This window comes from Brassica napus, chromosome C8, assembly GCF_020379485.1.
Source record: "Brassica napus cultivar Da-Ae chromosome C8, Da-Ae, whole genome shotgun sequence".
Classification (NCBI taxonomy): Eukaryota; Viridiplantae; Streptophyta; class Magnoliopsida; order Brassicales; family Brassicaceae; genus Brassica; species Brassica napus.
In genome coordinates, this window is record NC_063451.1 from 4,965,313 (window position 1) to 4,993,296 (window position 27,984).

At 32.6% G+C, this 27,984-nt stretch overlaps 3 protein-coding genes and 3 long non-coding RNA genes across 6 annotated transcripts; 4 read left to right on the forward strand and 2 right to left on the reverse strand.

Moving 5' to 3' along the window:
* LOC125591552 lies at positions 1 to 1,702 on the forward strand. Its single transcript, XR_007327615.1, has 2 exons — positions 1 to 1,115; positions 1,312 to 1,702. It is a non-coding gene; the product is annotated as an uncharacterized LOC125591552 (long non-coding RNA).
* A 2,874-nt stretch (positions 1,703 to 4,576) lies between these two features.
* LOC106416329 (receptor-like cytoplasmic kinase 1) lies at positions 4,577 to 7,167 on the reverse strand. Its single transcript, XM_013857189.3, has 8 exons — positions 6,974 to 7,167; positions 6,601 to 6,721; positions 6,271 to 6,521; positions 6,030 to 6,156; positions 5,665 to 5,938; positions 5,397 to 5,529; positions 5,146 to 5,232; positions 4,577 to 4,884 (listed from the first exon to the last, which is right to left on the reverse strand). The coding sequence occupies exons 2-8, from the start codon at positions 6,683 to 6,685 to the stop codon at positions 4,756 to 4,758; spliced, it is 1,086 nt and encodes a 361-aa protein (XP_013712643.2). The 5' UTR covers positions 6,686 to 6,721; positions 6,974 to 7,167; the 3' UTR covers positions 4,577 to 4,755.
* Positions 7,168 to 12,654: 5,487 nt separating this feature from the next.
* Positions 12,655 to 13,438, forward strand: LOC111207667. The gene is made up of 2 exons (XR_002659907.2): positions 12,655 to 12,988; positions 13,146 to 13,438. It is a non-coding gene; the product is annotated as an uncharacterized LOC111207667 (long non-coding RNA).
* A 1,694-nt stretch (positions 13,439 to 15,132) lies between these two features.
* Positions 15,133 to 17,073, forward strand: LOC125591616. Its single transcript, XR_007327711.1, has 4 exons — positions 15,133 to 15,481; positions 15,569 to 16,231; positions 16,431 to 16,522; positions 16,604 to 17,073. It is a non-coding gene; the product is annotated as an uncharacterized LOC125591616 (long non-coding RNA).
* Positions 16,909 to 19,419, reverse strand: LOC111207979 (protein CIA1). The gene is given in 11 exon segments (XM_048766113.1): positions 16,909 to 17,230; positions 17,672 to 17,741; positions 17,812 to 17,847; positions 17,976 to 18,047; positions 18,131 to 18,196; positions 18,274 to 18,338; positions 18,444 to 18,665; positions 18,749 to 18,895; positions 19,035 to 19,061; positions 19,064 to 19,122; positions 19,125 to 19,419. Coding segments are annotated over 11 exon segments (933 nt in total). The 5' UTR covers positions 19,219 to 19,419; the 3' UTR covers positions 16,909 to 17,155.
* A 2,616-nt stretch (positions 19,420 to 22,035) lies between these two features.
* LOC111212762 lies at positions 22,036 to 24,264 on the forward strand. The gene is made up of 5 exons (XM_022714349.2): positions 22,036 to 22,908; positions 23,171 to 23,248; positions 23,565 to 23,650; positions 23,729 to 23,974; positions 24,057 to 24,264. The coding sequence occupies exons 1-4, from the start codon at positions 22,757 to 22,759 to the stop codon at positions 23,761 to 23,763; spliced, it is 351 nt and encodes a 116-aa protein (XP_022570070.1). The 5' UTR covers positions 22,036 to 22,756; the 3' UTR covers positions 23,764 to 23,974; positions 24,057 to 24,264.
* The last annotated feature ends 3,720 nt before the right edge of the window (positions 24,265 to 27,984 follow it).

Below are 27,984 nucleotides of genomic sequence, written 5' to 3' on the forward strand. Positions count from 1 at the left end.
AAGTAGGACAAGTCTCACATTAATTGTACAAGAGGTAAAAGTACACCAGGGAGAAAAAAGGCAACACGATTGGCTTCGAACACTGTAACCGGAGGCATCTATACCGATTGTTCCACGATAATCAATAGTGACATTGCTAACTGATTAAGATTTATAAAGTAGTCGGGGGCACGTGCCCCCGTTCGTTGTACCGTAGATCCGCCCCTGGATTCAAGGAGGCATGGTGAAGGTGAGAGTTGGCACTTCGCCCCGAAGTTACCTCCAGGGTTGGTCGAATGGCACGAGCTCTGCACTCCTTGAAGCTGCGATTTTCAGTCTGGATTGTATTGTTTGGTTTATGGCTAAGGGTCGGGATGGTGTTTGCTAGAGGGATGGAGTTTAGCGAAATGGGCCATTGGTGAGGTTATGTTAGTATACGAACTGAAATAACATTACTAGGAGACTAATAGTCAAGAGCAATATTGGAAACATTTAAGCTTCATGGTCCACCAGTTTAATACTGTCTTTGTACTTTGTGGTCAAATTCTAAGTCTCTCATCTCTAGTCATGAGGTGTACTCGGCTCTGTTGTGGTAAAAAATACAGCAACGCTTAGATTATGTAGTGTAGGATCCGTGATTATGGATGTTACTAGATCTCATTGTTTATATGTTGGGTTTTAATTTTGTGGTATTGATGACAAAAAAAAAAAAAAATCTTGTGGTATTAATCATTTAATCCACCTTTGGGCTAATGAAAGTAATTTTGAGGGAAAAAAAACTTTCCTCAGTCGCTACAAAAAAGTGAAAAGGTTTTTTTTCTTTCCAAAAATAATCTACCGATTTCAGCGGTTTCGTTAAATCGGCCACACCGTACGCTTTTCATCTATTCTGTTTAGGTTTCACTTCTCAGGTTAACATTAAGATCTATTTAGTGCCCCTGTTGTTGGGTATATATATATATATATATGATGTGTATGGACAAAATAAAACACATTCTTTTAGATTGATAAGAGAAAACAAAGAAATATTGTCCATATAACAGAAACAAAATTTTCAATTTCTTAAATCATGAAGTGCGTTATTTCAGTTCTTGTTTTATGCGTTCTCATGTTTCATGTTTCGAACATTGTGAAAGGTAATACATTATTTTTCATTTGATTATGTATCCGCAAGTTGTCGAGATACTAATTATATTCCTATAAACAAAGCTGGCGTTGACATAAAAGAGCAAAATGTAATAGATATATCGCATCAATCATTGTTTAGCCAAAATATTTGTCTAATATTAACTTTTATTTTGTTTCTTTCTATTGATCGACGGAAAATTATAGAAGTGAATGGCCTGTGTGAATATGGTCGTAGGTATCTTGGAAAATGTGGCCCTGATAGAAACAAGACGTGCCAGGTTGATAAGAAGATCAACTATGTGAGGTGCCACTGTTCAGACATCTTTTATGAAAAGAAACACCAGCATGACTGCTTTTGTACTATTAAGGAACCTTGTGGTGATTACTAAAGACAACAAGGCTGCTACTTCTACAAAAACTTCCTTCTGGTGATTACTAAATATATTATTTAGTCTTACCAATAAACTTAATTTACTAATAAATAAGAGATGAGGGAGAAGAGTTTTATGTTAAAAATTTGCTATTTTACCAAATATCCAATCTGGTCCACAAAATATAAAAATAATTTTTAAGAAAATAAAAATTTCAATATAAATAATATTATTTCATTATATAAATTAGAAAACTGCATAATTTTATAAAATTAAATAATTACATAATTAATTTAGTGAATAAAAATACCATATAACTATATAGAGATACCAAATTATTTCATTTGTATATAATTTTTAAATACATGAATGTATATTTATATTCTATATGTTTATATAATGGACCGAATCAAATATCTATTTCTAAAATATTAATTTGTGATTTATTATGTCTTTCATAGATAGTGAATATCAGTATTTGATTTAATTAGTAAAGTCACATATATTCCAAAAAAATTGAGTCAATCGAAACGAATACGGACCGGATCAAATTTTATGTATATTTTATCCATCCTAATTTCTGTTATATCCAATTTTCGCATGGATACTTTTAACATATCTCCATATCCATTTGTCATATCGATGAATGTCTTTTCTCGCATGATTAATTAAGCGGTTGTGAAGAAAACAATTGGATTTCACCCAAACTGTGCACCTATTCAGCTGACCCATCTCTGCTTCCCTGATAACCTAATGATATTTGTTGATGGTAAGGATTAAGGAAGCATCCATTCGAGGTGTGACCAGTTTATTTGATAAGTTTGCAGAACGCTCGTGTCTGTGCATCAGCATTGAAAATCCCACTATGTACGTAGCAGGAGTGGAAGAGCAGTGGCGAAAGCTGGTACTAATCAGTTTTCTTTTGAGGTGGGTAAGCTACCAGTTCACTACCTTGGCCTACCTCTACTTACTAATAAAATGATGGCGGCGGACTCTGCGCCTCTAGTCGAGAAAATAAGAATGCAGGTCTCCTCATGAAAGAACATATTCTTATTTTTCACGGGTAGAGCTCTTAAAATCAGTAATCATGAGTATAGTGAACTTCTGTATATCAGCCTATCGAATTCAGTGGCGGATCCAAACCAATTATTTGACGGAGACACATAATTAATACATATATTAAATAATATTAAACTAATTCATATAAAGTAAATAACAACATATTTTAAAAATGGTTGTATACCATTAATCATAAAAATAATCAAAACTGCAAGAAAATAATAAACTTTAATTTTGTTCAACTCAGAACAGATTTTCTAAAACTATTTTTTTTCTTACAAATGCAACTAATCACAATAACATACTGTTACAATTAAAATTAATTTGAATGTATGTAAAAATTAGACTTCAAGTTTACACATATATAACAGTAATCAATATCATACATAACTTGTTTATAGTCATCATATCACAAGGGACTAAACTCTAAAATATTAAACAAAATTAAATGGATTAATTAGTTTTTTATTTCTTTACTAGCAATTGCTACTGTCCTATTAAAAGATGATTCAAAAAATGTGCTAGAAAGTTGAAATCAAACAATGAATATATATTATAATAGAAAACTATGAAAAAAAACAAATAAAGAAAGAAATGAAAAGAAATGCTAACAGAAAAAAAAAATTAACAATAAGAGAAAAATTAGGACAAGTCTCACATTAATTGTCCAAGAGGTAAAAGTAAACCAGGGAGAAAAAAGCAACGCGATTGGCTTCGAACACTGTAACACCTTAACGTAACCGGAGGCATCTATACCGATTGTTCCACGATAATCAATAGTGACATTGCTAACTGATTAAGATTTATAAAGTAGTCGGGGCACGTGCCCCCGTTCGTTGTACCGTAGATCCGCCCTTGATCGACTCCCAAACATATCAAGAAATGGAGCGTTTATGTTCTGCATTCTTGTGGTCTAGTCCAGCTTTACAAACAATTAAATATAAAGCTTTTTAGTCGGAAGTCTGCAAACCACTACATGAAGGAGGACTGGCCATCAAACCGATAAAGGAAGCAAATACAGTGAGTTGTATGTAACTTGTGTAGAGGATTCTTTCCTCAAAGCCAACTTTATGGGTCGTGTGGATTCATAAAAACATACCTGAACCGGCAGTCTTTTCGGACAGTAAAAGAGACTACAAACAGAAGATCTTGGATGTGGAGGAAGCTTCTCGAATGCAGAAATAGTTTAGAGAATTACTACAAAGTGGTAAATGGAGAGAGAGAACACCCTTTTGGTTTGATAACTGGTGTAAGAAGTGGAGACTAATTGATATCACAGGGCCCAGAGGCTACATTGACTTGGGAATGGCAGAGAAGCAACAGTCGCTACTGTCATAGAAACTCACCATTATGGAAAGCCAGAGAAGCAACAGTTGCTACTATCAAGGAAAAGCCATTACGCTAAATCTCTCACTAGGTGGTTCAACAATGGGTAGGATTATTTAAGAACAATATTTAAAATGATGTAATCTGTTTCTTTTTCAAACGAACGTCACACAAGTTGTAAAAGATGATTTTTTGGCTGAATACAATTTTACATTCATCCTTAACAAAAGAGAATCTCTAGTCTAAGATTTAATAGTGAGGTCTCTGAAATCATTATTAGGTTAACAATAAACAAAATATAATTTGGTATTTTCTCTCCACCTCAAATTACATAACAGAAAATACAAATCTCCAAAATATTATCTTTCTAAGTTTATATCACAAAAATAGCACTCAAAAACTAAAATGACCAAAATAGCACATTTCTAAGTTTATCCTTTGAAAATTTTAATTTTTTTATTTTTCAAAATTTGAAATCTTATCCCCAAAACCTCATTTCTCAACTCTAAACCCTAACCCCTAAACCCTAAACCCTAAACCCTAAACCCTAAACCCTAAACCCTAAACCCTAAACTCTAAACCCTAAACCCTAAACTCTAAACCCTAAACTCTAAACCATAAATCCTAAACACCACCCTTTAACTCTAAACCCTAAGTTTGTGACTTTTGATAAAACAGTAAGTGCTATTTTTGTGACTTTTGACCTTGAATGCTAGTTTGGGAACAAAAACTTGATTTAGTGTTATTTTTGTCTTTTTCTCTGACAGAAAACAGATAATATAGAGAAATACATACACTGCTCTTCAAAAGTGGGGGTTGAATGCAAAAACAAATACACAGTTGATTAATCATTATGAAGCAGCAGCTGAGATGTGGTTTGGATATCTGATGATCAATAAGGGTTCCTATGTGGAGTAGAACGAGGAGGGTTCAAAAGAGGTTGAAGTGCCTTCACCACAATGCTCATGTTTGGTCTAAAATTTGCCTCATATTGCACGCACAGTGCAGCCACCGCAGCTAGCTGATCATCATCATATGGCATATATAAGACCACAAATTAAATTGTCATAGAAATGAATGTGGACAGCAAAACTATCGCTTTTTTTTTTATTTGGCATTTTGAAGTAAAAGGTAAAAAAAAAAAAAACAGAATGTGGTTTCTCCCTACTTCCTTTGGTTATCTCAGTAGAGAAAACTGGTCTTCTACGTTATAACCAAAGTATCTTATATGCTGCAATGAAACAATGATATGAGAAAACAATGTTTATGGGATTATTAATACCTTGGCAACAGCTTTGGAGGGGTACTCTCCAAGTAGTCTTGCATCAACACATAGCTTCACCTTGTCTTCGCTCAGTTTAGGGGTTGCCTGAGACAACATACAAAATCCATACTATTTGAGTAACGATAATTAGACTTTTATTCTTTAACATTTTCCGATATTTTTGAGTCAAATTGGTCTTCTAAAAACCTTTGTTTATCAATAAAAGCAAACCAGAACCAGAAACAGAGAAGACTGCACTAAAACATTACCCAAGTCACTAGACTTTGTTGTCCACGAGGTAAGGTATGGTCGACTGGTTTACGACCAGTAAGGAGCTCTAGCAGAACAACGCCAAAACTGTACACGTCGCTCTTTGTGCTCAATGTTCCCGTCATTGCATACCTGTTCACACACATAACCCAACAATGTTTAAGCTCTAGATTCAACTGTGAGAAGGGAGGCAAGTAGAACCAAGATGATTTGTTTGAATGAAACAAACTGAAAATCAAAGAAAATATTTTTACAAAAGGGCATTACTCAGGAGCGTGATAGCCAAAGGTTCCTAGTACACGAGTAGAGTGAAGTCGAGCAGCCATGTCAGGCGCTTGATTAGAGAGATCGAAGTCACCAATCTTGGCAACATCGTCATCAAAGAGAAGCACGTTGCTGGATTTGATGTCACGGTGGATAACCTGAGGGTTGACCTTCTCGTGCAAGTACTCAAGCCCTCTGGCTGCACCAACAGCGATCTTGACTCTCTGATGCCACGTCATAACAGGACCTCGCAGCGCTCCTTTCACGCCTTTTCGGCCTGCACCACCAAAGAGATACATCCATAGTTTCATGAAGATGTTCAAGTCTCCAGTGAGATTAATCCCATATAAAGTTGAATCATCACTCACCATGAAGAACATCATGAAGAGATCCGTTAGGAGCATACTCATAAGCAAGAACACGGAGAGGGCCATCAACACAATAACCCACAAGCGCAATAACATTTTCGTGTCGCAATCTCGAAACCATTGATATCTAGAAAAAAAAGCTTCTACTATTAATAAAAGAAAGGTAAACAGAACATTCTCAAAGGAGCTGTTTGGTACAGAACCATTTACACATGGCATTGTAGTAGTAGTACTAATATACCTGGGAAAGAAATTCTTGGTCAGGCTGCTTGCTAGAATCAAGTTTCTTGATGGCAGATGTGATACCGCTTTTAAGAACACCGTGAAACACCCTTCCATAAGAGCCCTCACCCACCAAGGCCTTGGAACCATAGTTCTCGGTTACATCACTCAGTTCATCAGCTGGGATGGCTGGTACAGCAATAGGCTCCATCTGAACAACGGGCTGATTCATGGGTGGATCAGATCTTAGATAGTGGCTTCCACTGTCACCTTTAGGACAATTAAAATCCCATTAAGCCAAAGGATGGGAACTAAGAGAAACATTAACGATACAGGGAAGTGGAGATACCTGCAGGGATGTGGCTTGGCATTGGTCTAGTATCATCACCATTACGGAAACCATCATCATTCCCACACCAACCAAAGCAGCTCATGATACAACTCTTCTACTACACGACAAGTTAACTAAACTGCAACAGTAACCAAAAAAAAGACTATCAGGATAAGGTTCTGTAGACCTAAGAGTGACCACAAGTCAATTTCAGGAAACATAATTAGAACTGAGAAACGAGGAAGCAATACTTATTTAGGGTTCCGTTTTAATAGATCAAAATCGAGATGAGTTTCGGAACCCTTAATAGAAAGTTTCTTAATTTAGAGTGCTATAAAAATGGAAACTATGTACAAAGGATGAAGAAGAAGAAGAAGAAGCATGAGAGTACCTGTTTGGGTTTAGCGACGAGAAAGAGGAAGTTGGGAAAGTAGAGAGAGAGTTTTGAAATTATATCTCTGCTTAGTGTCTAAGCTTTGATAATGGTTCGACGTCTCTCTTTTAGAGAGAAGATGATCACTTTTTAAACCTCTCTCTCATCTCTCTCATTAGTTGGCAGATTCAATCGAATACCCAAATTAGCCTTTGACTTTAAAAGACCACACCTAAAATCCCCAAAATAACCTTAAAATAGTACTGTTCCGCAGGGATATCTTCCATCGTTCTAAGATCATCTTCTAACTCAATTCCAAAACACTATTTTAACGTGATTTTCATACTATTTTAGTGAAACATCTTCATTCCAACATTAAAAATTATACCATTTTAGCGTGACACTATATTTTCACACCAAATTTGGTGTGAAATTATAGTGTTGCACTAAAATATTATAACTTTTAGTGTTGGATTGGAGAGGTTTAATGTAAAAATCGCACTAAAATAGTGTTTTGGAGTTGAGTCGGAGATGATAAATTTTTTAGTATTGAAATCACACTATAATCTTGACACTATAAGGTCATCTCCAACACAACACTAAAACACTATTTTAGTGTAATTTTGACACCAAAACCTTTTCAAACCCAACACTAAAAATCACATTATTTTAGTGCAACACTATAATTTCTCACCAAATTTGCTATTGACCACACGATAACACTATTCACCACTAAAACACTATTTATTTATTTTATTATTATAATAGACAATTAGATAAATGACAATTAAAAACATAAATATATATAATATTATAAAATAGTTTTTAGTGTAAAGTTTGATGCTGTGGTTGGAGAAGAAAAAAACTTTATTGCTAGAACTATACTAAAATAGTGTAATTTTGACGCTTTAATAGTATCATTGGTTGAAGTAGCCTTAATGTTATAGTCAACTTGATGATGGTCATGTGATTCATGTCTATCATCTACCAGCACAAGAAAAAACAATTCATAAGAAAGACAAAATAACTTACTCCACTCAACTAATACAATAGCCAACTTAAAAGAACATTTACGAAGCTCAGAGACATTAGATGAATAACAACATATAGCATATACAGTTTCAGATGACATGTGATTTGGATATCTGATAAAAAAAAGTTTTTATGTGAATGTGAAGTCTTCACCACAACGCTCATATTCCGTAAACTGAATTACAAAAAAAAAAATAGAAAAAGCTAATCAAGGATAAGGTTTTGTAGACCTAAGAGTGACCACAAGTCATTACAAGGAAACAAAATTAGAACTGAGAAACGAGGGATCAATACTTATTTAGGGTTCCGTTTAAATAATCAAAATCGACATGAGTTTCGGAATTCCGTCGAGAGAAAGTTCCTTAATTTAGGGTGGTATCAAAATGGAAACTCTGTACAAATAGAGAGAATTATAGCATGAGAGTACCTATTTGGCGACTAAGTTGGGAAAGTAGAGAAAATTTTGAAATTCAATATCTGTTTAGCCCGTTTCTATTCCATCTCTATATTTTTCTTTAAAATATAGAATCTCTGTTATAAATGTGAATTTACTCCAATATATGCTTCAATAATAGAGACTAGATTTTGATTTGTGCGTCCGCGCGCAGATATTTGCTTTTAATTTTTGTAAACGTTCAAAAATTAAATATATACATTATTGTACTAATTAAATTAGAAGATGCTAATTAATTAAATATAACTGAGTTAGTTTTATTATTCTGAAAATTTAAATAATTTTGATTAATTTAATTTTTAATAAACCAATAAATTGATCTGATTATTTAATCTATTTCATAGTTTTTCTTTTATGGATTGCAAAATTGAATTTTTGATTTTGATTTTTTAAGTAGATGAAAGATTGCATATCTTCTAAATTTATTAGCTAACTAAATATTAGGCAATTTCGTAACAATTTTTATGGAAATTGCTATTTATAAGATCAAAGGCATTGGATGGTAATTATTGAAGAAAATTTAGGGTTAAGATTTATTTGTACTTCAGTTTTAATAGTTTATACATTCTCTATTTTAGAGAAAAATATAGAGATATACATTGGAGATGCTCTTACTGTTTAAGCTTTGATAAATTGTTTAGACTCCTTTTTAGAGGATAATCACTTTTTAAACATCTTTCATTAGTTGGCAGACTTAATCAAATACCCTTATTACCCTTTAGCCCTATTAAATTTAATATACTAATTTAGGTCCAATATTTTATCTACTGTTAACAAGTCATAGTAGGACCATTTATAAATTAGGTAATATGACATATTTGATTATTTACATTAATAATAAACCAGCAGTAAATTTGTAGGACCACTTATAAATTATGTTACATTTGTAGGACCACTTATAAATTAGGTAAAATGACATATTTAATGAAAAAAATATGTTGAAAAAGAATTTAACAAAATTCTACTAACCTTTTAAATAGTTTTTAAAAATACATTAATTAATTTCGTAATTAGTAATATACTATTATTATAAATCAATGTTAATTAAAATTTTATAATCAAACAAGAAAATAAAAATTATAATTTTATAATTATATTCTGTATTATATTAAAAAAGAAATGCTATATGCATTAAACTTGAAAAAATTATATTAAATAGGCAAAGTAACCTTTTAAGAATAGTTTCACTTAAATAAATTATCACTCATCATTAAAATGGATTAATATTTGTAAAATATATAATATTGTTATACAAAAATAAATTTACTAACATAGGTTAAACTTTTATATCTACAACAATATATTATCTCTCTCTTTTTGAAACTCCCAACAATATATTGTTTAAAAATGTTTGTAGAATAAATATAGAGAAAACGACAAAAATAGCACTAAATCAAGTTTTTATTCCCAAACTAGCACTCAAGGTCAAAAGTCACAAAAATAGCACTTAATGTTTTATCAAAAGTCACAAACTTAGGGTTTAGAGTTAAAGGGTGGGGTTTAGGATTTAGGGTTTAGGGTTTAGGGTTTAGGGTTTAGGGTTTAGGGTTTAGGGTTTAGAGTTTAGGGTTTAAGGTTTAGAGTTTAGGGTTTAGGGTTTAGGGTTTAGGGTTTAGGGTTTAGAGTTTAGGGTTTAGAGTTTAGGGTTTAGGGTTTAGAGTTGAGAAATGAGGTTTTGGGGATAAAATTTCAATTTTGAAAAATAAAAAAATTAAAATTTTCAAAAGATAAAATGCTATTTTGGTCATTTTAGTTTTTGAGTGCTATTTTTGTGATATAAACTTAGAAAGGTGCTATTTTGGAGATTTGCCCATAAATATATTAGTATATAATATTTAAAAAATATTTTAATATAAAATTATATAGTTTTAATTATTCATTTAAAATATTAATGACAAATTAAATTTTAATATACATTTGATTTTTATTTTAACTATTATAAAATATGATGAGAAATATATTAAAATATCTTACCAAAAGTTCAAATATTTTTTTATAAAACAATGTATTAATATAGTAACAAAAAAAGGTTCAAAATTCATGTAATCTTCTAGACTCAAAAATAGTTTTGTAATTTTCCAAATTTTTCTTGACAGAATATAAAATTCTGAAATAAATGTCCAAACTCAAAATGATGATATTTCAAATATTACCAAAAATAAAATCATATATAATAAAGAATAAATTTTTGAAATGCAACACAAAAAAACAAACTATGTTAAAAATTAAATTAATCTAATATTTTGAAATATTCATTTAATAACAAAACAAATTAATATCATAGCATCCAAAAAGATCATATATCAATAAAATTTACTAAAATAATATGATAGATACTAGTATGTATAAAATTTACTAATATAATAGGGCTATTTTATTTAAACAAGACATTGTATTTACTTATACATCTCGTAAAATAAAAAAATGATATATGTTAAAGTATATTTTTTAAACGCCACATGTAAATATAAATTATCTTAAATATATATATATCTCTTTTCGATAATATAAATAAATAAATTTTAAAAATGTATTATATGTAAAATGTATAAATTAAAGAAAAATATGTTTTGAAGGAGTTTGTTTTTGTTATTTTTTGGTACCTAACTCAAAAATATAAGTAACTGAAATTAATGACAAAGTAAAATTTATTAAAAATCACTATATATTAATAATACCGAATAACAAGTCGAACAATAGGATTATAAAGTTACACACTATATAACATTAAAATGGAATATATATATATATATATATATTTAAAAATTGTATAATATCAAAACTATACATTTATAAAATGAAAACGTGTGGATCTAGGATAACTTTGGGTTTTTATCTATACTATTTTTTTTTAAATCCATTTGATTTGCTTTACTATTTACATGTGCGTCACTCCTATATTTATTACTAGTGGTGTGTCCGCGCTTTGCACGGGATATTGTCCATACAGTTGTATATGATGCTATCAGGTGTTGTAAAATGTTAGTTGTGTAAATGGGTGTGTTTCAATTGTAGATTTTGACATTGTGTAATTGTAGGATATTGTTAACATATTGTGGGGTTGTTGTTGAACAATGAGAGATTTTGTTGACATTAGACGTCTAAATAGGCCAGTTGCTCCTAAGAAGATAATTAGTAAATTGAGGTTGTATTTTGGGGTTCCCCAACTCTTTGAGTAACAGTCTTATTGCTTAATATGGATCTTTCTGTTTTTTAAATTCGGTCGTGTTTTTTTAAATATTTCGTGTTACCGAGTTTGAAAATTTCCTTTGAATGTGTGGATCATTTATTTCATTTATATATGTCAATAGCCGTTAGTGGTCCTGAGATTTAAACTCGCAGGGTTGTTTGTGTTTGAGGAGTGATGGCATGTTCCTCAAAACTGAGTAACAGGATATGGGACAGAGTAATTGTGAGCTTGTGGTGTTGTTAGAGGTTCTATTTAAATGGAAGAGAAGTTTGTGTTGAAGAAGTGTAAGTATAGTTATCTTATACTATTTCTCTATAGAAGGTATGCTGGATTCCCAATTTTCCTTCAAGAAATAGTGACTGTAAATGTTTTAATTTCAATTCATGTAGCATGTCACGTTTTATACTTCACTGTTTTGCAATGTCATGAAATTATGATGTTTCGACAAAATTTTGATAGAGAAAATGATAGAGACAGAATAATTAAGAACTATAAATATGTCTTGATCATATTACCCTTTTTATATAGCTTAGTTAAATTTATTATATTTGTTTTGTGCAATTTATTTTGTTAATAATTTGGTTCATATTATAGTAGGTTTAAATTGTTGTTCACAATTTCTGTTAAAAACTTTTCTTCAGATAATATATATCTTGAAATGTTTTCATAATTATTATTCATATTATATTTATTATACAATGTATTTATTTCCAATGTGTAGTGTTTATATATATATTATGTAATGGCTATTATTGGATTATTATGTTACTTAAACAAATGATATAACCATTATTTAGAAAATATAAATAAATAATCCATTAATTTAATTGATTTGTTATTGATTGAAATGTTTTATAGTATCTAACCTACAAAAATAAGTTCTATTTATTTTCACTGTTCTTTAAAATTATTTGAATTTTTCAGTTATTTAATTTATGTAAATAATTTGAAAGAATTGTTTAAAAAATTATTAAAAAGATAAGATCTAATATTTTATATTATTTGGACACACGATTAATTATAACATTGTTTGAAAGCATGGATTGTAATATAAAGAAAATAGTATTAGTGATTTAAAGTAGGTTTAATTATAAAGTAAAAATGTATATTTAACTTAAAAATCTATAAAATAAAGGTAAGGTCCAAAGGTAGGATTCTATTTTAATAAATAGATCTATATAAATTTAAGACAACTTTTGACAAAGAATCATATAAATAAAGCATTTCGACTTTTTTTCCCACAACAAAATTGACAGATATAAAATAATGAATATTAGAAAAACATTTGTTATGTTTTTTGTTGTAGTGGTATTAGCAACGTCTTCGTTGTCCAACTCCAACGTTTTAGCCTCACCGGGTATGTAGCAAATTGTTTATTGTTCATCTATCTTTTGTTCATTTTTAATAATAATTTTTGACTGTTTCAGTTTTGAAAATTTAATATTAGTGAAATTGATGTTATGTATATGTATGCATATATATTTATTTTCTGTAATTTGTTTGTATTTGTGCAGTGATCAATTATGGGGATGGATATACTTATTGCAGTGTAAGATATTGTACAAAAGATTGGTTAGACACTGAATGCGAAGCTGAGTGTAAAAGAAGAACATACAGCACAGGGGCATGTCTTGGTCCTTTTCCAAAACTTCAATGTTGTTGCAAAAAGTGAAATAAAAAAACATTAGAAAGTGGTCATCTTTTATACAACTGGTGATTTAAGGGTTGGTTTATATATTTCTATTGTATAAAAAGATATTTTATTATCTTTTTTTCTCTTCAATAAAATAATCTAATTATATTATTATTTTGTGTGTGTTTTATCATCGTTTTTAGTTTTTTTTTTACTTGATTCGAAAGATCCTCATTATCACATGAAAAATTAAACAAAACAGTAAAAAAATTCAAAAAAAAAATATAAGAAAGATATTGGGGTCTATTGGGGAAATTGGCAAAATAAACCATAATAAAAAGATTTTTGTCTTTATATACCTTTACATTAATTGATCAGATTTTGACATAATTATCCTCATAAAACGAATATAATTAGTTAAAATTATATACATATCAAAAAAAATAAGAAAAAAGCAATTCCATGATGATAGTATTTACATTTTTGATATATACCAAAATTAAAATCTAAAAACAATACGGATATGTTGATCTAAATTTGTTAGAACATATATTATAACTCTTTTTACAAGGATAAAATAGATGTTCTAACTTATCTTATATGTTTTATAAAAGTTACAATTTGTGTTGTAACGTCTTCTCTATGATCTATCCAAATATAGAATACATATGTCTCAGTTCTAATCAAATGTCTTTGTTATGTATAAAATATAATATATATATTGTAGGCTTTTGTGTTCATTGTAGAAAAATTTAGAAAACGTTAATTTGTGTTCTATCTTGTTCATATATGTAGATAAAACAGCGCGGTCTTACCTGTATGCTATGCTCTAACCATAGTAGAATTAAAATTCTAACATTTTTCATGTGTTCTATCTTATTTATAATATGTATTCTTACCTTTTTCTATGTTCCATCGTTTTTAGATTATGTATTTTATATTTTCCTATATTCTATGTTTTTAAATTTGAGAAAATCTAGGAAATAATCCTAAATAATTTTATTCAAATTTATCGTGTTTTTATGTTGAATTACATTGAATCACGCTGAATTTAACTTTTTTTTATTCATCAATCTTGTTCCTTTCTTCTTCTTGTGTTCAAAATCACTTTGAATTGTCGGAAATAGAAGAGACTTCGACAGATGAGCATGCGATAGTTGGCTGGAATGTCGAGACAAAGTTCACCAATTCTCCATAATGGAATGCCGATTAAAGGTTATTTTTAACAAGATGCTGACAATAAAAAGGCTAAATATTTATAATTATTTTATTAACAAACTAAATAAATAAACTATATAAATATTTAAATTTTATTTTTGATTGGCCAATATAATTTATAAATTAGATTAGATATTTAATTTGTATTAGATTATAAATTAGAGGGTTAATTTCGTATTTATAAAATCAAAGGTATATTAAGACAAAAATAATAAAATCAAAAATATAAAAGTACAAATCAATCCTCAATATGACCTTCCTATTAGCCAAATTTCCCATGTGTAAGTAAGTAACTCTCATTATTATTATTATTTTTTATTAACATGGGGTATTCCAGATCTATAAAGAGGTCTAGACTAATCCCCAAAGGGAAGTGCAACCCATTTCTCCGAACATTCAAATAAGCCCTAAAGCATGTGTTCATATTCGTGTTAGATGACATAATTGTGACTTAGTTTCGCGCAGCAGGTGAATTGAAGCTGAAACGTGTAAGTGTCCCAACCCTGCCTCCTTACCACCCAACGACAATCACCGGCCTCATTATTACTGTTCTCATACCAAAATTATATTTTCTAGGAGAATGACAAACAGGAAAAGGAAAAAAAAAACAATGAATTAAGGTATACACAACAGAAGACTGCGCTTCCGTTCGTTCACGTCGGGGATTGCAGTGCCTTGGGATTGTGGAGGATTATATTTTGTCGGGGAGTTTCCAAATTGGGATGGGTAACAGTTTTGCCTTTGATTTCCAAAATGTGATAGATAATACTATTTTTCTCACAGTAATGGATTATTGTTTCAAAGTCAGGTGGGCTGAGTGGAATGGGATGTACAGGGATGATGTTAGAAGATTTATCAAGGTATACAACGTTAAAATCTGGTATACACCAATGCTGTTAGAAGAAGCCTTATTGCAGAAACACTCTTATGTTCCACATTATTTAGGGTATGAAAGGAAGCTTTGCTACTCGGGTTGCAGGATCTTCTGATCTTTACCAGGTAAGTAAGATACATTCAAGTTATTAATTTTTGTTCCAAGCACGTTTCATGACATCATCGCATTTACTCGCTTCTCTTATTATATAGGTTAACCAGCGGAAGCCTCCTTACCACGGTGTAAATTTCATAATTGCGCATGATGGATTCACATTGAGAGATCATACAATTCTAAGGTACTTTTGATTTCTCATGTAATGATGTTGCAGCCTGGATGAGTGTCCATTCCTTACATATCTCTTCTGTAATCTGGAACTGTGGTTTGGAAGGTACAGTTTATAACGTTATCAAAACATTGAAAGTTTCTTGTTTTAGTATTCAAGTTTATACTCTGTTTCTTGTCAGGGGAAACTGGCAGATGAAGAATTTTCATTTAGCTTTGATGATTTCTCAGGTAAAACCATTGCCAACATACATGAATGATATTGTTGTTAACAATCTTATATGAGACCGACCTTGATCAATGATGCTAATGGGAGACGAATATGGACATTACCCGATATGGTAATAACAATAGCTAATACTGCTCTCAACAATTTCCAGTGGAAAGAGGCAAGTCTTATATCTTATAAGTTAATATGGATGGATTCTCCCCTGTAAGGCTGTAACTGTTGTATCATGGCTTGTTTGTTATTTTAAAATCCAGCTCGACGCAAAGAATAGCAGAACCATTTTAGGTTCTTTTCAGAGTTGATCAAGTTCCGACATACACACCATGCATGTGTACTCAAGCACGAAAATTTCCTCAGCAAAGTAACTAATCGTTATCCTCTCGTTTACATGTAGTATTCCTTGAATCTTTGTGCCTACTCTTATGTGTTTTTGTGTGGCATGAAGATAGATAATTGGGACAATCCTGAGAGCAAGTTCCTAGCTTTTACGCAAGGACAAAGATGTCTAATTCTCTGTATTATCGCTTCTAACTATTAATAACTATGATTGTTAATGGCAGGCTCCATGATAGTGTAAGCGGCCAAGATGTGTATGCGGCTTTCAACCCCCATGACTACTTTGTCACCGTCGAGAAAACAATGGTTCCGTGCGGTAAGTGTTTTCTTCTTTCTTCATCATCTTTGGTTCTCTGACTTTTCATGACCCAACTCAATTGTCATGTGTTTGCACCAGGCTGACACAAACATGGAGTCACCAGATGATTTTGTAAAGGAAGGTGTGTCTGAGACATACAATGTGGCTCCATTCTCTTCGATCCCTCTCAAGTCCATGTAAAGGAAAGTACATCCTTGGTCTGATTCATAAGTATTTGATTAATATGTAAAATTCTAAAATAGAAGACAACTTCTATCAAAAGATGCAAAAATATATAATTTATTTCGAGGGATTTTTTAAGTTTTCATTCACCCCCAAACTCTTATGTATCCTCTTTTTCTTCGATTCATCTCTAACAAAGGCTTGCATCAGATTTGAACATGGGAACCAAACATAAATATCGATTATATGTAAATTCTAATCAAAAGAAACTATATATGTTAAACTAAACATGTGACAGGGCTGTGATGATGCAAACTTCAAGTCTAAGGAAACTATTCAAGAATAAAACATAGCAAATTTAACAAAACATATAACAAAGTTTTAAACAAGATAAGGAATGACAAGCTCTCAAGGTTATAACAAAGTTACACCAAAGGAGTTTCAAACCTAACCGGAACAAAAAACCAGTCACGGTTTAGTTGCAAGCTGCCAAATCTTGACCATCCCATCATCACTGGCTGAGGCAAGTAACCGGTTCTCCTCCTGTTTCAGAAAACAACAGCATGCTCAAAATCATAGATACTATGCAACATCATTATCTAGTAAAATACTTAGCCATAAACAAATGTCTCTATCATGTCCTCAAACAATGTCTCTGATCAAATAACAAATCTTTGATATTATGTTTTGACTTCTAAGCTACATTTAAATGATGCCTTTGAACATTAGATCATCATTGCAACCATATATTGACGTATGAGGTTGTATGCATTTGTGTCAATTACTTCATTTGAAACATGGAACTTACACCGGGTGACCATTGGACAGAGTTTACATCCATGTCATGTGCTTTTTCCTTCTTCAGTAACAGATTACATGAAGGTTTGATGTATATATATGGAAAGAAGTAGCCAAAGCCCACACTGAGATAAAAAAAAAAGGATTTCGGTTTTTGAAGTAAATTTTAAGGTGAAGTTTTTTTACAGAGTCATTGTTGCTGTCCACAAACAATCGTATAGCATCATCGCCTGCTCCACTCGCAATAATGTTGTCCCTGTCATTAGGTGTTAATAATACCTTCCTGGTAAACCATATTTTAAGGAAACCAAGAGAGGTGTTAATACCTTGACCAGTGAGCTGAATATGTACAAAGATGAGTCCTGCAAATTCCAAGCAGATTAGCACAAGTTGGACGGAGATATAACTGGAGAAGTTAAAGAATTCTATATTATGTCAAGCTCTGAACTGTAAGAAAAAAAGGAATCCATGTAAGCCATTATAGTCTCACCAAGATGCATATCCTTCACCAGAGTGCATCATGGCAATATCTGTCTCCCATATCTTCAAGGTTAGATCGTCACTGCAAGTACCGCATTCAAGCGAAGCTCGATATTGTCAAAACAGTCAAACAGTATGGCAGACGAAGGGAGAAGATTTACCAACCTACAAGTGACCATCTTGTCCCCTGCAGCATTAAACGAAATGGCCCAAACAGTAGATGAGTGACCGCTGTGTGAAGAATAAACGCACATATTAATCTGTCTATTAAGAATAAAACTGGAAGGCATATAAAGAAGAGGGTGTACTTGTTGGATTCATCTAAGGTTTGGACACATTGATAATCACCATCATCATCTTCAGACCACCAAACCTGTGAGCAGCACGCAACTAACGTTAATAAATTTTGTATTTGTAACAAGTTTCAAGTTTTACATCCCTCCCTATTAACCCAACCCAATCAGCATATTCTCATTACCTTGATGGTGTTATCATAACTGCAAGAAAATAAAACATCCATAGTGGGATGCCACTGAACCATCTTCACATCTTGTGTATGTCCATTTAACACGGCAGCACAGTCATATTCATTCCCTCCTCCTAGCACTTCCCAAATCCACACGGACTTGTCTCTACTACATGTTGCAAGGTATGAACCAGCTGCATTCCATGATACACTCTTGACTTCGTTTTCATGCTCCTGCATACAATTCCATATATATATATATATATATAAGATTGTACTAGCCAAGTCAAGGATGGGGGTGGGGAGTAAGTAAGTACCTCCAATGTGGAAATACACTCAAACTCATCCCCAAGATTCTGCCAAATGGCAGTGGTACCATCAAAACTTGCAGTGGCCAATAACTTTCCAGAGGGAGACCAAGCACACGACCTCACAGTTCTAGTGTGGGTTTCTTCCAAAACTGTCTGAGCAATCACAATATAACCAATAAAGCTTTGGCCTTTCTTTGGGGGGGGGGGGGGGGGGGGGGGGGGCTAAACTCAAAACTCATGATCAATTTAAAAGGTCAAGAAGCAATAAACTCACGAAGCAATATTAAGGTACCTTGCAAGACCAGGAGTGAGAGAGAGAGAGCTCTGTTCCCAGATGCGTACAGTGTTATCGCCACTGCAAGAAGCAAGAATGGTAGAGTACCGACGGGGTTCCAGGAAACGTTCCAAACCCTATCGGTGTGGCCTTCAAGTTTGTGAAGCTCCACTAACTCCAACTTCTTCTCCATCAAATCCATCTCCCCGAAAAACCAACAACCTGGAAAAAATAAATACTGAAAATTTCCATTCTTCTTTTCTTTTAGTCAACCCATTTTAAGGCATTAACAGAAGTACAAACCCCAAACTTAAATTACAGTTCCAACCGACAGAAATAAACCCATGACGATAAAATACAGATACACAGTACTAGAGATGTCAAAATGAATAAAAATTAATAGGTCAAAAACTCAATCCAAATCATAAATCCAGATCAAACAATTGGCTAGCCTAAAACACGAAAGAGTACTCGCTGATATTCCAAAGTTCAGACATTCTAAGTTCAGATATATCATCATCTCTAAGTTTGGTAGATGATGTTAAAATGCACTAAGAACAGAACCCAACCGACACCACGTTCATACATCTCCAATCTCAGACATTTCCAAGTTCGGACATTTTTCAAGTTCATACATTTTCAAGCTCAGACATTTCAAGTTCAGATATTCCACTTCAGACATTCTAAGTTCAGAATAAGGAGACACAAAGAGAAGATGAAAGAGTAAATCGATAGGAAGCTGATTCCAAGACAAAAGTTTACTCATAAAAGATTAGGGTTTACTCATAAACTAACTAAGCAGACAGACAAAAGTTTTAATTTTTTTATCTAATTATTGGTCATTAGAGATGTATGCAGGACGTATTTAGACCATTAATCAATGCAAATTTCAACAATAATCACCCCTCAGATTTCAACAACAAGATAAAGAAACCGGAGAATGGAGAGAGAGTAAGGCGATTTGAGATTCTGAGGCAGATGAAATAGCAGTGACATCTCTTTTTATATCTTCTACCTTATCAATCAGAGAACAAGATGATTCTAGTAGGACATGAAGTAACCGCTTACTTAATTCGAAATCCGACAGTAGACAGAGGAATCCGTTGGAGATGACTGACTGTGTAACAAGAAAAAGAAGAAGAAGAACCAGTTGAGAGAGGAGATCCGGATGAGAGATGAGAGAGGAGCTGCGAGACTCTATGGCTAGAAGAAGGCGGTCAGCGATGGAAAGAACGCCGGAGAGAATGACGGAGAGCGCAGGAGAGCGATAAAAGCCCTACGAGAAATAAGAGACATGGTTTTGGCTGTTTCTTTCTCTAGTCTTTTATTCGATTTGATAATTTTTTTTGAGAAAATGACTATTTTGTCACAAATATAGCCTATAAGAATAAAAATGATCAAAATAGTACTTAATATTTTATCAAAGAGATAAATATATATTTATACCCCAATGGTAAATTAATTTAGACATTAGGGTTTAGAGTTAAGGGGTGAGGTTTAGGATTTAGGGTTTAGGGTTCAGGGTTTAGAGTTTAGGGTTTAGAGTTTAGAGTTTAGGAGTGGGGTTTAGGGTTTAGAGTTTAGAGTTAAGGGGTGGGTTTAGGATTAAGGGTTTAGATATAGGGTTTAGGGTTTAGAGTTTAGGGGTGGGGTTTAGGGTTTAGGATTTAGGGTTTAGGGTTTAGAGTTTAGGGTTTAGGATTTAGAGTTTAGGTTTTAGGGTTTAGAGTTGGGGAGTGGGGTTTTGGGATAAGATTTCAAATTTTAAAAAATAAAAAAAAATTAAATTTTTCGAAAGATAAAATGCTATTTTGGTCATTTTAGTTTTTGATTGCTATTTTTGTAACATAAATTTAGAATTGTGCTATTTTTGAAATTTGCCCATTTTTTTTTATTAGATAAAATACACAAACCAAACAAATTCATTAGGGAAAATATGTTGGTATTTTTAGTTAAATGTATTTTTGAAAACTGATAACCAATGTTTTTAAAACTGGACCGACCCGATGGTTGGACCGAGTTCGACCATGAACCGGTTATATAGTCGGGTTGGTCTAGTAATTGGTTCGACCATGAACCGGTCACATAGCCGGATTATATTTCAAAGTTATTAAACCAATAAAAACCACTAAAACTATCAAAAATCTATAAATCATTCATATAAACAAGAAACTAATTTATATTTATAATATTTTATGTTCAAAATTGATTTATATTTTAACTATTCACCATGTTTACTAATATTATTTTTATATTTACATACTAAAAAAATATTAAACTATATTATTGAACCAGGTTTCACCCAGTCGAAGCATATTGAACCGTGACCCAAAATATTTACGGTTCAGTTTCCGGTCCGGTTTTAAAAACACTACTGATAACCAATTTATGGTATTTAAACAATTATTCTTTAGTTAATAACTTTATATGAATTATTTTATTATCTACGTTAATCAGTCTAACGTATAACATCTACAGAAAAATTGGCAGAATATATCTTTTATAAAACAAATAAACAAAGATGGATAGAGTGAATGAATGGACGGATAGACGGCTTTCAAAAGGAAGAAATGAAGTTTTGATTAAATCTTTCTTGCTAGCTCTCCCGACATATGTTATGTCTAGCTTCTTGCTCGCGCTGGAGATATGTGAGAAACTCGCGAGTGCCATTGTACAATTCTGGTGCAGTTCAAATCCCCCAAAGAAAGGAAATTATTGAGCCAAATGGGAAAATATCTCTTTACCAAGGGACAGTGTTGTGCCAAGGTTTTTGGAGGCCCAAGGCGAGTTAAAAAAAAATAATACATGATATTGTTTTTTGAAAATAGTTCTATTTAAAGTCGAATTATATAAAATCTTTTTTTTTGAAAAAACATATATATATATATATATATATAACACTAAAAAGTTTTGATTTATTACCTAAACTTTTTCTAAATTTTCTGCACCAGACTTTTATAAACTAAAAAAAAATGATCAAAAGTAAGAATTCATAATATAAAAATAAAATACAAATTTTGGATTGAAATGTTAGTCGCTGTTAAAAAGATAAATCTTAGCGTTTAAATTAAATACAATAAACTATATATTCAAAATATTATAATTTTTATTCAACTTCTATAAATATATAAAATAAATCTAACTCATAACATATACAAAGAAGACAAATGTGGATCAAATATTTGCATTCAATTAGAAGTAGAATCTTTATAGTCTATATATATAAAGTATTGTTTGACTCTCTCCTGTGATGCCACGTCATCAATTCGTTGAACATGAGCTCGCCACGTGTCCTACTTCACCAATCCGCTGCGTTTCATTAAGTCTTCTGTACATGCTTTTCTTTTATTATGGGCTGCGTGTTAGATTCAGTTTCGGTTGGGCTTTATGTCATAGGCCTTTATCAATTTATGTGTTTTAATTAGGGTAAACCCAGTGTCCTTCTTCTCCGCTTCCCAGAATCCATAATCCATGTCGTGGCAAACGATTTTTCATTTCTTTTTTTTTTTTATCTTTCATCTTCTTCATCAGATTTCAAAACGGTTCCAGTTATAATCGATTCCAGTTACAGAATGATCATCTTAGAACCCTCCATTAATCTCACAGGCACGATCTATATTCAATGCAATTTTCATTATGTGAGGCTGTGGAGGTTCTCCTATAAAAAGATATGATTTTTTTCTACTTTGAGAATCATTCTTCATTCTTTTAAGCTAACCAGTAAACTAAATCCGTGAGATATGGCTAACGTTTCGGTCTTCCTCTCCGATTTCCAGACGGGCCGCTCCTCCTCCTCTGTTGAAGTCCGGTTGCTCCGTTTCTGGGAGACCAGGAATGTCCGCCATGATGGAGAGCTTATGGGAGTGGATATGCTCTTACTGGATTCTCGCAAGTATCTTATTAAACTCCACCTTTTGTTCATAAGCATAGTTTTTGACCGGTTTAGTTCTTTAGCCATTTCCACCATATGAATCTGTGAAATATCTTTTTGAAAAGTTTTGTTCATAAACAGAGTTATTTTTCCGGTGTAATTCCGTCGTCCTGAATCGATATTACCAATTGTTTTTGAGATTTTAAAGTTTTTGTTAAACCATTTTTTACCGAGACATTTTGCAAATTTTAATGATTGCTGTTTCTCCTTCACGTACGTCCAGGCAGCATCAGGCGACCATGCTGCCGGTCACCGTGAATGTACACCGGCTTGCGACCCACATGCCTCATCTGAAAGCGGGGTGGGTTATTCCCTAACCGGGTTTGATGTTACTCGATGTAACCAAAATTATCGACTGTCGGACTCTTCCCTGCTAATCCGTTTTAGCAACTCAACCTTATATCAACGGATTCCACAAACTGTTACTGCCGTCATTATATACATAAATTTTCTTCAAACTGTATATCTTCGCATTCTCACCGTAGACAACGTAACAGTCGATTTAAATACATTATGATAACCTTTTGCATGGAACAATAGAGTGTCTAAGCCAATTCTGTCCTCCTGCTTTCCTTCAATGTTCTCACAAAACCTTAATCTTCAAACAACTAAAACAGGGTCAAGTTTACCTTCAAAAAAACTATGGTCAAGGACAAAAAACAGTCATCTAACGCTCTCGGCGTTGCCAATGTCCCAATCACGGGTTTGTATATATCCTCTAAAACTTATAACAGTTACAGCTTTACCCTCTTGACACCATGCATCCTTTCACATTTTGCAGAGGCCAGTATCCACTGCGGCTATACTATTCGATGACAATCAATAAAGTCAAGGACAAAGTTTCAAACAAGTTGATTTATATCTCCCAAGAACGGTCTTCACTCACGACCAGTTGTACGTTGCGTTATCTCGAGTTACTTCACCGGATGGGCTTAAGATATTGGACGATACCTCTGATTCAGACAATGCGGATGGAGTAACTAACATAGTCTACAAGGAGGTCTTCAAGGGCCTTCCACACACAAAGGTTAGCATTGAACTGGTTTAGTTTGTACGCTAACTCTGATCTGGTATGTTCTCAAGTACTGACTTTATCACTATCATCGCAGGAAGAGCATCCGATGTGTTCTTAAACAGTTATAGGCTTCGAAGAAGGTATCTTTCATCAGTGTTTTAAGTATAATATTTTGAAGGACTCGATTCTCTCTTCTCTTATCGTCTTACATGTTCTACTTTGATGAAAATCTTCTTCTTAACGCTTAAGCATTGTTTAAATTTAAGGTTTCATATAAAGAGTTCGTGATACTATGTTTCAAAGGATACCCTTAGAATATTATAGAACTATATGCATACTACAAAGACCCCATAAAGAAAGAGCCAGCATAAATAAAGAAATCCATGTTTAATTAAATAAACTATTTTGTCCAATTGGAATATTCTTTCATGAACATTATAGCAAGAAAATTAGAATGAGTAATTTAAATATAACTAACAAATCCTAATAAGGAAAGTTAAACATATATTTATATATATATGCAATGATCATAAAAATTATAAGTCCCCTTATGAAATATAAACCAAAAGTAGGAAAAATATACAAAAATAATTAGTAAATCTATTAAGATAATAGTAATATTTTTAAAAAATATAGTAAATTAGTAATCCATAATATTATGAAATAAATAAATATTATATCAGATATTTTTCGATGTAAAGGTCAAAGTATGTTTCGTTTACTTGCCTAAATTTGGATTTAAAGAAGACTGTAGGCAAAAGAATTACCAAATATCAATAAAATTGTATGTATATTTTTAAACCCTTTAAATATGCTGCTTTATTATATAAAATCAGCATCTTCGGTTTGCTTGGTTCGTTCTTCATTATTAATACACTTATTAGTACGATTAATTTCATAATATATAAACAAATATAATCAAAGAAATATCATACCAATACCAAAGAAACAAACATATGCCAAAAAAACAACCTCCATTGTTAATAATATCAGTTACTAACATCCAAAAAAACAACTACAATAACTTTGATAAAAAATTTCTCTAAATAAAAACATCGTTGTCCACTATTTTATATACCCTCACAAAATAAGGATAGAATGGTATTCGAGATACAGACCCCATTCTCTTTTTGATCAAATCCGATTGAGTTATGTATTTTATAGTGTTATAAATCAGAAACACTAAAAAAACTTATAATTTAGGGTTAAAACAACAAAATTAATAACAATGCAATAATTTTTAGTTATAAAGTTAAAATTTGTTGTAGAAAATATAATAATACTCACACCCAATTTAATATAAAAGAAATTTACAGAAAATGACACTTTTTTTATAAAAACCAATCTATCAAATCCCGCCCGCAGGGCGGGCCTCCCCTAGTTTTATATAAAATATAGTAAAATTGATCATAAAATAGTTATTTTAAACATAAGTGGAATTGAGAATCAAATAATAATAAAAATCTAACTAAGAAAATACATTAACTACCATGTAATTTTTTTTTTTTTTTGTAATTAGGGGCCCTAAAAATCTTACAAAATTTGGGGGCCCTAGGCAAATGCCTTTTTTAATAGCCTGTAAGCACGACTCTGCCAAGGGAGGAAGGCGGGATTGGTTTTCGTATGATCCATGAGTTCAACCTGGCTTTACTAACAAAACAACTATGGAGGCTAATTCAATACCCTGATTCGTTAGTGGCTCGTATTTTGAGGGGAAGATACTACAGAATGAGTTCGCCTTTACGAATAATCTCTGTAAGCAGCACATCCTATGTGTAGACCAGTATTTCAGCTGCTCGAAAGCTACTACTATTGGGAATCAAGCAGAAGATACATTCTAGATATAAGGTCAAAGTGTGGGAGGATCCTTGGATCCTTACAACACCAGCTAGACCGGCTCGCCCTTTAGCCCCAGTTTTGCACCCGAACATGAGAGTCAGCGACCTTATTGATCAGGAATCGAAGGAATGCGATGTTCGACTACTGAAGGATTACGTTGCCCCTGCTGATATACCTTTCGTAAGAATTTTTCCCATAAGCTCAACTCATCGGCGTGACACATTCGGTTGGAACTACACTAAAAATGGCCAGTACACGGTTAAATCTGGATATTGGGTAGCTCGGAACTTATTGAAGGCTGAAGAAGAGAAAGAGGTACTGGAGCCCAGTATAACTAAGCTTCAAGCCTTTGCTTGGACGATAAAAGCGCGTCAGAAAATATGTCATCTTATATGGCAATTGATAACAGGTCATGTTGCAGTAACGAGAAATTTGATACGGCGTAATATGAGATGCGATAACTATTGCCCCCGATGTGGAGAACCAGAAGAGTCTGTTACTCATGCCATCTTCGAATGCTCGCCAGCTCTACAAGCTTGGTCCCTATCAGCAACACCCACAAGTCCTGATATCTTTCCGTTGCCGAGTGTTTATGCTAATATGGATTATCTATTCTGGAGAAAGAACAGCACTGTCGAGCCAGAATTAGACAGAGATCCTTATCCCTAGATAATCTGGTATATTTGAAATGCCAGAAATGACAAGCTCTTTAGGGGGATGGACAGGGATCCACTGGAGCTAGTTTGTTATGCAGAGAGTGAGTGTTAAGCCTAGTTCAACGCCAACGAGATTGTGCCACATATTCCACAAGATCAAATTATTGAGGAACTCCAAGTCTTAAGCTTGGGTAATATATGCATGATAAATGGGCCTTGGACATCTACATCACAATTCAGTGGGAGTGGATGAGTTTGGATGGACAGCTTGGGGAAGGTTCAACTTATGGGGACACGAAATTACCCACGGCGAGAGTATGCCTTGCATTCAGAAGTGGAAGCACTACGATGGGCGATGGAGAGTATGCTCCAGCATTCAACATGTCAGATCTTTTTGGACGGATTGCAAAGATCTGATCGCCATGATTGGTGTTAGGAAAACAAAACCTCTCTCTAGATAGGATTGTAAGGAGTCTTAGATTTTCACTTTTATTATCAAAAATGGAATCATATTTTAGATCTTCATCATACAAATTCCAATCCGCCTCTTCATTTTCAAGATCGGAAAAAAGCTATAAAAGATTCAAAAAAGATAGTAACTAGTCAAAAAACAACTATAGATGATTTCCAAGGATCAATTGATAATTGGGAGATCCCAAGAGTTCATAAAGATCAAATTTATCAAATCTTGAAAATGAATTTTCTAAGAACAATTTTTTCTATTAAAACTGAGGAACGTGATATTCAACTTAAAAAACCTTTTGAGACGATTCATTTATTTTCTGAAAGTGCTTTACAAAGGCACATAGAAAAAACTTTAAATATATTCATATTGGCTTGGTTCAAGTCGGTTTTAAACCTCTTTAAAAAAAAGGTTAAATACTTCAATATTAGCTATTTTAAGAGACACACGATTTAAAGTATTTGAAGATTCTTTGTTAAGCTCGGTTGAATGTAGTTTATGTACTGGACCAGTTTTATTTGATTGCTATCCAAACTTTACTGTTTCTCTAAATGACAAAAATATTTTAAAATCTTTGGTGTTACAAGTTAAAATGCACAACTATTAAATGATTGAAGGATCCATTTCAATTGCTTTGATCTTTAGAGTTCATTACGAAACTATGACAAGTGCTTTTTCTTCAAAGGTAAAAATTTCCAGCAAAAAGGGGAGACCCTCTTGCTTCAAACTGATCTTTCAAGATCTAACTCTGTTATTTCGAAATCCATCCAATGGAAAGATATAAATCTTCTAGACTAATGAGTCCTCGAAGGAGCTTGTCCATATGGATGCAGAGCTACCAGTTTGGTTTACAGAGTCTACATGATTCTGTTTATGTTGCTGACAAAAAAAATTAGTTAATTGCTACTATGAAACCATACATGTAAATAAATAATTTAAAGTTTACATGGAAAATGTCGACATCTAAACTCAAGAGTATACAGATTCTAGACTAGAGCCCCAAGGTTTTCCAATTGGTTAGTGTCAAGTGCATCAAATACTTCAACATCATGGGTCATCATCAT